At 42.1% G+C, this 11,864-nt stretch overlaps 1 protein-coding gene across 1 annotated transcript; it reads right to left on the reverse strand.

Moving 5' to 3' along the window:
• Positions 1-973: 973 nt before the first annotated feature.
• On the reverse strand, positions 974-9,921 carry LOC128524051 (zinc-binding protein A33-like). The gene is made up of 6 exons (XM_053496338.1): positions 9,518-9,921; positions 3,437-3,532; positions 3,112-3,342; positions 2,961-2,983; positions 2,768-2,886; positions 974-1,990 (listed from the first exon to the last, which is right to left on the reverse strand). The coding sequence occupies exons 1-6, from the start codon at positions 9,911-9,913 to the stop codon at positions 1,458-1,460; spliced, it is 1,398 nt and encodes a 465-aa protein (XP_053352313.1). The 5' UTR covers positions 9,914-9,921; the 3' UTR covers positions 974-1,457.
• Positions 9,922-11,864: the final 1,943 nt, after the last annotated feature.

The following is an 11,864-nucleotide window of genomic DNA, read 5'->3' on the forward strand; positions in this document are numbered from 1 at the left end:
AACAAAGATTGAATACACTATGCACTATGTATGGTGCCAAAAGGGCACAGCTTACCAACCTCAAAACATCATTCTAATGGTGCAGTACGGTGGAGAGAGCACGACAATTTAGGCTTGCTTCGCTGCCTGGACCACTTGTCATCATTGGGGAGAAAATTAATTAGTTCCTAATTCTGTTGCCCCTAATTACATTTATATTAAAACCTGTAATGCCATAAATAAGTCTTAAGAACTTAATAAGTCATATTCTTTAAGCAGGTGTGTATGCATGGTTAATAAAGAAAACCATAAAAAAACTTTGCTTATACATGCTTGATAAAATGCAACTCAGAGTGAAGAATTCAACAGTACTTTAGTATAAGCAATGATGCGTGCTATTTCTTAGAGAGTCAGTATACTAATAGGAAAATACTGTTGATTGATTGTTTTATTTTTCCTTGAACATTAGGCTTTGAAAAAGCCCTCAATTACTGACAATTGAAGCTATGCAGCTTCAACTCTTACTGGTCTACCTTGTAATTAGTGGCAAAACGACAGTGGCCAAAATAAATTAGTCACGTTTCAAAGTCATTTGTGAAATGACCGCCAGGTAGCGCAAAAGGGACATTTTGCGAAAAGGCTGCAAAGCTGCAAAAAGGCAGCTATGTTTTTATGACCTACTGTAGCAAGTCATAAAAAATCATAACAATATGTTGTGTCTAAGAAATACTATACTGATGGTAATTTCCATACCTAAACACTTTATACAACAAAACCAGAACCAGAGCTATTGACATTTATTGTACAAAAATGAGTAATTAAAAAAAGAAAGAAAAACAGTGGTTAAATGTTGTTTAGACAGACGATCAAGGTGACAATTTTATTTGTATAAAGAATGAACTGTTATACTGTATAACCTGTTTGTATCTGTTAATTGTTATTATTTAAAAAGAAACGTTACACTTAATGACATCAAACCTCATATGTAGTGGAAATTACTTGAAAAATAGACTTTCAGAATAGAAAATTTTAATCAATCAAAAAAATTTATTGTCTTACATTTCTGTAAATGTTTCATAGGTTTCTTTTTCCCCAGGGATTTTGGAATAGAAAAACAGAAAACCAGAAAAACAACATAGATTGATTTTTTTCGTTAATCAGCGTTCAGCTACACACATAAAGTTCACTAGAGCGTACCGGCAGAAGTAGACTAATGATTATGAATGTGTCGGTGAAAACAGCATGGAGACTGACTCTGACCATTTTAATAATTCATTGATAAATTAGTGATTTCGTTGTTTTCGTCTGTAGTGATGAAGGTAATCATGTCATCTCGTCGTCTCCGCAGCAGTGGATGCGCCTATATTCATGTTTCATACGAATTACATCATCTAAAAAAAATTTCCATTAGTTTATGTAAAAGCAGACATTTCGCTTTCTATAACTATATATTTTTTACGTCTGTGAGGCAATTCAAACTAACCCTGGGTAACTCTTACAGAGCACTGAAGTGGGAGGATCTTTAGAGACCCAATAACATAAAGAAATGGCAGTAATTTTTCAGTAAATGTGTGTGTGAAAGTGTGTATGTGTGTGTTAGTAAAAGGGTCGAAGAAGGACAGTTTTCCTCTGTCCCAGTCCAAATTCACTCTGATCCTCTGAAGTTTCTTTGCTACTGAGAGGTAAGTGGCTGGCTTTGGAGAAGAACGTGCAGTATATTTACCGTTATAATAATCCACACACCAGATTCCACTTCTGGAGATTGTGTCTCCCTTCCTCTTAGCAGATGCTGTCATCACACCCACAAACCAAAATGAACAGTCTCCAACTTCAACATCCCAGCAGTGTGTTCCTGAGGTAAAGCCCTCAGAGCCCAGGATACACACATATTCATCAAATCTCTCTGGATTATCAGGAAGTTTCTGATTGTCATCGCTGAATCTCACACTGGTCAGATCATCAGATACAATAAGATTAGGATGAACTGTGTTGGGGTCTAGAGTTATAGGTGCTGAAAACACACACACACAGTTTGTTTTAATAGGGCTAGGCTAACGTAAACATTATGTACAGTAGGCTTTATGTCATTTTTGGCATGTTCTTAAATTACAAATGTAACTATATTCATAACAATTGTTAAACTCTAAAGCTGTAAACCAAAACAGTCCATTTTCACTCAGTCCCTCCGCTCACACTTTAAACACTGGACAGTCTGACAGCAATTAAAGCCTGTCATAATGAAAGTCCCCTTACGTTACATGAGTTCCAAATGATAGGTGAACACATCTATATGTACTACTACTACAACTAATAATAATAATAATTATTATTATTATAATAATTATTATTAAAGACATGAAACAAACAAAACATATTTATAAAGACCACATTATTGATATGAACAAAGCCAGAAAAACAGAAAAAGTGTGGTCAGTAAAAACACACTTTGTTTCGATAGAGCTAAGCTAACGTAAATATTATGATAGCATGAAATGACTTAATATTTGCCTAAACCAAATTAATTAATTTATAATAAACTTATATAACTTAACAGCATGCCTTGTGTTCCTTTGAAGTATTAATGTTACAAATGCAAACAATTTGTAACAAATTACAAGAATTGTAACTAATGCAGTCCAAATACTGAGCAGTCTGGCAGAAATTGAATGCTTTCAAAATTAGAATTGACCTACATTTCATTTAAAATGAAAATTGGACAAATCATCTTCATCATCAACAACAATAACAACACCACACACACACACACACACACACACACTAGTCTTACTGTATTGAACTATGTGCTGCATCTTCTCCCAGACTCTAAACCTCAGGTTGGCCAGATGTTTTGCCACATGGATCAGTGCTCCTGAAAGCTCCTCTGGATGCTGCAGTGTACACTGGGCTCTGCAAAAACATTCAGGAGTCAGTGTTGTTGTGGGTTTGGAGAGAACGAGAGAGACAGGAACCACATCACTCACCTTTTCATTGTGGCTTTGTTGTTCTGTAAAACAATAAAGCAAACATCAGTGGATATGGTTTACAATTTTACACCACTGAAATGTGACGTTTCTGAGGATGGAGAGAACTTTTACTGTCTCAAAGTATGAATACTGATTAAATGATCCTCACTTGTAAGAACGAGACGTCTTCAGCTCTCATCTCCTCTTCTATGGCTCTAATTTTGTCTGAAAGAGATGATATGTCTCTGCTCAGCTTCTCGATCTTCTCCTTCATCATCTGACTCTTCTGCTCCTCTTCCTCTCTCAGTGCAGCGATCCTGGCTGCCTCTTCATTTTGTAGAAACTGGTGAAGCTTCTCAAACTCCTCCTTAATTTGACGCTCTGTGTGTCGGGACTGAATCTGCAGTGAGGAGGAAATCAAATGAAATATAACTGATTTTATTTAATGATGGAAAATATAATTATAAAATCAAAACCATGTTATTGATTTTAACCTTAATATGTTCTGCCGTCTTAATCCAGTTCAGTTTACAGTCATTTAATATCTTCAGTCTCTTCTGTAGGGGCGTCAGTACAGTTTTGAGCTTCTCCTGAAAAAAGTTTTAAAGAGGTACTATTATGCCATTTTAAAGGTTGCTAATATTGCCTATTGTGTCTCTTAAAACAGGTTTACATGTATGCCAGGTCAAAAAACACTTTAGTTTTCTCCAAAAATAGATTTAATTTTACCCCATTTCTAAATGATTCGTAAACGACTCTTGTGAAGCAGTTCGAAGATTCAGTCTGTCTAAACCCCTCCTTTCCGTGAGCCCTCGCTGCTGTGATTGGTCAGATGGTGCGGTCATTATGATTGGTCTACCACTACAGCGTGTGTCAGAAATCGAAATGCCCATGACCATAACTGAACGACGGCTCTGGAGACCCGTCAACACATAGAAAAGATGGCGTCGGTTTTACCGTGTAACGACCAGCTAATTTTATATTAACTGTGGCTACAAAAATGGAGAGGTCTTTTATCCTTGTGTCGAGGTTGCGTTAAAAGGCCGGTGAGCAAAAAGGACAAACACAAACAAGTAGATAAAGCAAACATGTATAATACAAAACTAAATAAAGTAAACGAAAAAGGCACCAAACCAAACAAAGATATAAACAATATTTACAAACTATATATAATAAATAGTATGTGTATGTGAAAGTGAGTGAATGGAAAATGTCCGAAGCCTGTGTTTATTGTATGTGTTTTATCCGATTATACCGAGTATGGTTCGGTCTCACCGGAGTTAATGAAGCCTGAGAGGCCGATGACAGAGGGTGAGAAGTCCGGGGAATATGTCTAGTCAAAGATAATCCGGTTAAAAAATCTTCAAAAGAAAATAATCCACAGCAATCTCTTCTTCTCTTGTCCAAAGAAATAACGACAGCGCTAGTTCGCCATTTCTACTCCGCTACGAGAAGTGCCCATGCGCCTTGCCACTTTGTCAGTGTTAAATTCAGTTTTGGTGAATGGTGAAGAATAAACAGTTAAAAAGGATTTTGTGTGCTCTCGTTTTTATTGTTTTTTATATTACAAAGTGTTTAAGCGAACCCGGCATTAATGCTCAGTCACATTAACAAGAGTGTGGTAACGTTAATTGTAAGATGGCGGGCAAGTTGTTTGCGACGTAGAAAGTGGGCGGACATTATGTTACGGAGTGACGTAGATCCGTAACAGAGTAAAAATAGATTTGCTAACGACTCATTTAAGCGAATGTAAGCCAAATTTTTTTTTTAATAGACAAAAACTCCATTTATCGCGCACTGTCAGTGTCACAGATAGTGCAGATAGTTTATTTTCACATACAGTACAGCAACATGACACACTGCATGAAAGATCAAATTTGAAAAAGCATAATAGGACCTTTTTAAAAAACTGCATAGAGACTCTGTGTTATTTTACACATTGTTAACTCAGATCACGGATGGGATTTTACTGTACAATGTTCAAAAATAGTGTAAAAGTAATGTAAAGTTATATTCCCTCTTACCATCTGTTCTATGGCCTTTAAAAATGCAGATGAATAAATTTAAAAAATGTAAATATTGTAGCGTTTTTCACTGCTACGAAGAGACTTGGAGAGACGAGTGAGCTTCCTTGCTCTGCCCAATGCAAATGGCTGGGAATATTTTATTTAACACGGCACGAAAGTCACACAAACCACACATTCACAGTCACTAACACACATCAACAGGACACACTTCTGACCCACACACACAAACACCGGCCGAAGCCACTAACCCAAACACCTTTCCTCGACAGGATGAACACCTACAGTAACAACCCCTCCTGCAAAGCATGATGGTTACTAGTCAAAACCCTGCCCATGCCACACTGCCCCCACCCGAGCTGTGACCGTCCCCGGTCACGATGGCGAACTCAGTCCTGGAAGCGTGACGGTGGTCGGCGCTGGCGTTGTAAATGCCGGAGTCTTTTTGCGGGGGAAGGAGGGCCGCTACCCTCTCCCTGAGGCGGACCGGCCTCCACAGAGTTCAAGGTCTCGCTGGCGTTGGGCTGGTAGGGCGCGAGACGGTCCCGGTGGAGCACGACCACTCACACCGCCCCGTCAACCGCACCCGGTAGACTACATCGGAGAGCTGGGCAATTACCGTGCAGGGGCCCACCCAGGGAGACATGAGCTTAGGCGAGAGCCCCGTTTTTCTTCCGGGGAAATACACCCAAACCTGCTTCCCAGTAGCAAAGTCTCGCCCTCGGCTGTGAGTATCATACACACGGCGCTGCTTAACACCAGCGTCCGCCAAGCGTCTACGTGCCAACTTGTGGACACGGAAGTTTGTCTTTTAAGGAACAAAAATAATCCAACCCAGGCTTCGTGGGTAAATCAGATTGTGGAGGTGGCCCGAACACAAGGTCCACAGCGTGCGCAACTCGCGCCCAAACATTAACACAGCTGGCGTCAGCTGTGATGACTCATGCACTGCTGTGCGATATGCCCACAGCACGAGAGGCAAATGTTCATCCCAATCCTTCTGCCGGTCACTTGCCAGTACCCGCTACGCAGATCTAACAAGCTAAACCACGCCGAACCCGCAACGTGTTCCAGCGCATCATCTATTTGCGGCAACGGATAAGAATCTTTGCGCGTCACCTCGTTCAACGGCCGGTAATCGACACAAAACCACCACGATTCGTCTTTTTTACGCACCAACACAACCGGTGAAGACCATGGTCCGGACGCTGGCTCTATGACGCTCGAGTCCGCCATCTCATGCATCTTTTGTTCGGCGATAGCTCGTTTAGCTAAGGGGAGGCGTCTCGGATGTAAGCGAACAGGGGCTGCGTTACCCGTATCAATCGTGTGCTGCACAAAATTGGTATGTGTGCACTCACGCTCATCTACCGCGATAATGTCCGCGAACTCATGTAAAAGGGACTTCACGGTGTCGGTCTGTGTCTGACTTAGCCCTACGCTGCTACGCTGCATAAGCTCGGCCATTATTCTCGCTCGGTCTGCTACCGGATGTTTACATGGCGCATCCACCGGAAGTTCCGCCCCCCCTGGTGCGTGCTACTAACGCGTCCGGCTGTGCTTTGGGAACTAGCAACCTGGCTAACCTGAAGTTACCATGTAACGTTCCGTCAGCGAGATTCAGTACCGCACCCCACCTTTCCAAAATGTCCAACCCCAAGGTACAATCATCCTCAATGTCTGCCACAAAGAATAGATGAGAAAGACTGATTGCCCCTATTTGTATTTGCACGGTGCGACAGGCCCGTATCTCGAAATAGCTCCCCAAAACGGTGCGAATGTTCAAGGCTGGGGCCGGCAGCATACAACCGCGCTCGCCCTGTTCTGATACTCCCCAGCACAGCAGCGAAACGAGCGCCCGTAGCTAAACGTTGTCCAGGCCACAGTTCACGTAGACCCCCCGCGATTTCCTACACGTCCTGACCGGAAGTTGAACCCAGCAGTTGGGGAAACAGAGGTGGCTGTGGGAGGCGGCTTCCCCGCAGCTAGTTTTAACAGCTGCTGGGGTACATTGTCCTCAGGCCTGAGAACGTTGCAGCGGTAGTCCGGGTAGCCCTGTCCCCGGCTAGGTTCACCCACCGAGTGGCCCCGAGCCGCGGGAGAACGCTCGGATCTTTCACCTTGGTGTTCTGCCATGATGGGCTTGGCCCCGCTCGGCTTCGCACAGCGCCTCAGACAAGGAAGCCGGTGCCGCTAACCGGATTTGCTCGCGAAGCCGCGACGGCCGGATTCCCCACAGGAGAGCACCGCGAGCTAGCTCTTCCTGCTGGATGGGCCCGAATTCCGGGTAGCCCCGGCGTGCGAGAGATCTCAGGTCCATGGCGAACACCCCCAGTGGCTCGAAGAAGCTTCGCTCACGGGTCGCTAGCTCTTCACACGCGGCCTCCTTATGGTCACCCGTGTCGAACCGGAAGTGGAGCGACTCCCGGAACTTCGCCCAGTCCTTCCGCTCTTCCGCCCGGAGGTCTTCCAACGCCCGGAGCGCTTTGCCCTCCAGCGAGAGGGCCACCCGGACGGCTGTTTCCAGCCTCTCCTACAGGAGGTATTTTTGTTTCCACCGAGGACCAGCCCGCGAAGTCAGTGGCTAGCTCCACCTGGGCGATGAACGCATGGGGCTCGACAGCGCCGTTGTAGGACGGCAGGTGCAGCTGCAGGTCGCCTCGCCGGCTGACGGCGCACAGAGCTGTAGCTTGCTCCGGGGTGCGCTCTAACCCGTTACTCTTCATCCCACTTCTGACACCAAGAGACTTGGAGAGACTTGGAGAGACTTGGAGAGACGAGTGAGCTTCCTTGTTGCCCAATGCGAATGGCTGGGAGTATTTTATTTAACACGGCACGAAAGTCACACAAACCACATATTCACAGTCACTAACACACATCAACAGGACACACTTCTGACCCACACACACAAGCCACTAACCCAAACACCTTTCCTCGACAGGGTGAACACCTAACAACCACTCCCGCAAAGCATGATGGTTACTAGTCAAAATTCGCCCACGCCACAATATATTTAGTTCATTTGTGTACACTGCTTTAGTCTAGAGATGAGAAACCCAGATACATTAACAAATTCGACTCCTTCTGAATCACTTACCAAACAGATCCGGATCTCATAAGTCCATAAGAGTGTTTTGAGTCAGTAGAGATTCTGACTGCATTTGCCTATGGTCCCTCACTAGAGGGTGCTCACAGAATCCCTAGTATCCACCGAATCCTTGGACTCCTGAAGACAGAATCCAATGATTCGTCTGTTTTACTCCATGCTACGAGTCTGACAGACCCGCTAAATCCCCTGGTTCAAATAAATCAGCCAGGACAAATATAGTATATGGAGTCTTTTTTGTTTTTTACCAATAAATGTAAATGACTAAGAATCAAGAATTATGAATGGCAAATGTTTATTTTAATGACAAATGCACATAGAAAGAAGTTTGGACAACAACAAATATAACGAATGAATAAAATAATTACAAATATATCAGCATTATCTGATTTTTTTTTTTTTTTCATTTTTATGGGTTAAAACGGATGGGCTATCTGGTATAATTACTTTTTAAAGTTTTAGATGGTTAAAAAATGTCTAGGTTGGGATTTGAGCTTAAGTTTCCATGCATATAATACAGTCATAGTATACATTAAGCTGAAGCATCACACCGTTAGCATTACTGTTCTGGTGAAGTTGTGTTGTGGAGTTGGAAACCGGCCTCATGTGACACAAATGCCAGAGCAGTTTTTTATCCCAGTTTGTCATAATACACATCTACATCACATCAACATGTAGCAAATGTGTTTGGTGTTAATAAAAGGAGATTATAAAGCACTGCGTCCAATCACACAGTAAAAGTGTCAGTATTGTAAAAGTCATAGTGATACGGATTCTACCTGTTTTTCCCATGGTCCCTCCACTAGGCGCTCAACCAATACTCAGAATCAACTGAATACTTGGACCCATGAACAAACACTGAGTCTCCCAGATCCGGCTGTTTCACTTCGCGCTGTGAGTCCGGCGGATCCTCCAGTCTCCCGGTTCAGATGAATCAGATGAATCAGTACCCACTATTTTGAGTCTCTCATGTTTCTATGCTGGAAGTTTTCTAAACAACTCAGTCAGCTACCTGTTCCTATAGTTACTAGCGAACAACTATTTATAATAGATGAATGGTGTAATTATCATTTTGTATTTATGTTGTTGTAAGCAGCAAAATACCTTAGGACTCAACTGATCCAAGTAAATAAAGAGAAGGATTTGTGAGTCATATAAAGGATCGGGTTACTTAACCTGGATAAATCCGGATTCGCTCATCTCTACAGAAGTCTAACATCTGCTCCTGTTTCTACAGGTGACCCTGATGAAAATCTGCCAACACTGAAATGTCAGGTGCACATTTTTGGTAGTTACAGTAACATATAAATAAGTTAATCAAAATGCAATTATAATCAAATTTTTATACCTATTTTTAATACTAAACCTAAAGATTTATTGGACAAAAAGGTTTATCTCATTTCTTTGTCACATGACACCTTATCTCACAGATACAAAATATTTACCTTACAGTCTGTTACTGCCTCATCAATGGGGCGGAATTTGTGGTTGGTGTGTTTTCTTGAATCCCGACACACCAAACAAACAGCCTGCTGATCGTCCAGACAGAAGAGTTTGAGTTTCTCACTGTGCAGACTGCAGACTGTTTTTAATGCTGATGATCTCTGATTTCTCTCCTGTAGGAAAGTCTCACACAGGTTTCTTAAAACCAGATTTGTAGGAGGTTTTTCTAGAGATGACATACTCCTACAAACAGGGCATTCTCTGGATCCTTTGGCTTCCCAGAACAGCTGCAAACACTCTTTACACACACTGTGACTGCAGAGCAGAAGAACAGGATCCTTGAAGATGTCACAGCACACAGGACAGGACAAATCCTCCTCTGAAAACTTAGAAGCCATTTTATGTTGTTGCTGTTGCTCAGGTCAGAATAAAAGAGTTTCACTTTCACTTTGGTAAAAAAAAACAATCCCTCTTTGACTTAAGGATAAAAACATGACATTGTTGGTTTATTTAATAATCACTCCCCTTAACAGGTATAAAAATGTCCAGTAAACAAACTGAGAATAAAACTAACCTCACCGGAGCAGAACACTGCAGGCTGTTGTAAAGGACTTGACATTTCCTAAATAGGAGGAGTTTTAGACACAACCTTTAAACCTCTTTAACCTGTTTTACAGTGTATAACCTGTGTATACAGAGCTCCTATTCACAGCATCAAAGGCAAGGCTGTGTGTGTGAGCTGCGGGAGTGTTTGGTGCAAACTTTTTAGGAAAGTTTTTCCGTTCAGAGAAAACGTGGGTTTATTAATGAAACTAAATAAACAAACACAAATGTGACACAAATCCCCTGCTTTCTCGAAACAGGGCTAATCCTTATCTTTCTTTTCTCCTTTTTTTCTTTTCTTTTTTCTTTTCTCTTTTTAGGTTTCTCTTTTTCTTTTCTTCTTTTAAATTTTTCCTTTTCTCTTTTCTTTTCAGTTTTATCTTTTTTTCTTTTCCTTCTAGTTTATCTTTTTTCAACTGGAAACCCATAGAGCAGCTGACCTCCAGCTGTTGCAAAACCTGCGTTGTTACAGTCATCATTTATATTAGAAACAGCACACAATAAATTCGCAATAGTAATTTTGTTTTAATAATTTTTTCTTTGTTTCTACAAATAACCTGGAAGATATCTGAAACATGATTAAAAATTACTAGATTAGGTCGCTGAGAATACCATTGGCTTCCCGTTTCTTAAACTGACTCCCTGTTCTGAGAGGGGTGCTTTGCGATAGTTTATATGAGTCATTCACATGTAACCCATCAAGCTGTTATGGACCTAATCTTACTGAATGCATACTTGACCACTGACTACAGATGAATTCCCAGAACTTTTTATAATAATATTGTAGCGTTTTTACACCGGAAGGAATGCTGGAGAGACGAGTGAGCTTATTTGCTACCCAATGCAATGGCTGGGAGTACTTTATTAAGCACACAGCATGTAAGGCATGAGCAGCACCTTCACTCAGGAGCCTACATCCAACTCAGCACTAGCATGAACTGGAGCACATTTCACACGTCACACACCCCTCACACAAACAGGGCCGAAGCCACCAACCCAAACACCTTTCCCCAACATGGTGAACACACACCGACATCCCCGCAAGGCATGCTGGTCGTCAGCCGCCGCCCCGCCCACGCCACAATATATCCAGTCAACTTTCCATAAATAAGCTTCCATACCCAGCCCTTTCAGAGATGACTTTCTTTGGCTTATGCTCCTTGTGGAGTGTGTGTATGGTCATCTTCCTGACAACGGTCAGCATTTTTTCAATTTACCGCAAAGCCCACGTTATGCGCCCTCTTAGCTCTTTTATGCACATGGCTTGACTCTTCGTGTGGTCTTTACCCATCAAACTTGTGCTCAAGCGCATCAAGACGTTGGATATCCTCTTTGAGAAGAGCAGTGTGTGCAGCTTGCTTCTTCTTCAAACCCTCAAGCTAAAGATAAAAAGGCACACCATGGCTAATCCCCCCACTTGACTATAATAATAAGGACAGCACTTCTTCCCACTAGTTTTTACGATACAAAAGGCCTTTACACCTCACAGCCATTACCTCTTACTGCTAGATGTGAGGATTCTCGTATACATCCACATACATAAGGTATCTGGTCATTTACAAAATTTCCATTTGCATGCTACCTTTTCAAGCATACATCCCATACATCTGGCAAACGTAAAGTTTAGCGGGGATTTCCCACACCCATATTTGTCCAGATACAGCTATTTCCATGCAGTGATTGCATAGACATTTTTAAAAAGAATCATTTAAAGTGGGTTAATAGAGAATATAGTATGCTTTATAT

This window comes from Clarias gariepinus, chromosome 5 (assembly GCF_024256425.1).
Source record: "Clarias gariepinus isolate MV-2021 ecotype Netherlands chromosome 5, CGAR_prim_01v2, whole genome shotgun sequence".
In the NCBI taxonomy this organism is placed as follows: Eukaryota; Metazoa; Chordata; class Actinopteri; order Siluriformes; family Clariidae; genus Clarias; species Clarias gariepinus.

Coding starts and splice junctions, on each gene's coding strand:
- LOC128524051 (XM_053496338.1), bottom strand. CDS start 9,913: ATGGCTTCTAAGTTTTCAGAGGAGGATTTGTCCTGTCCTGTGTGCTGT. Junction 3,533..9,517: donor AGGCAGTAACAGACTGTAAG/GTAAATATTTTG, acceptor AACTTTTTTCAG/GAGAAGCTCAAAACTGTACT. Junction 3,343..3,436: donor AGACGGCAGAACATATTAAG/GTTAAAATCAAT, acceptor TCCTCACTGCAG/ATTCAGTCCCGACACACAGA.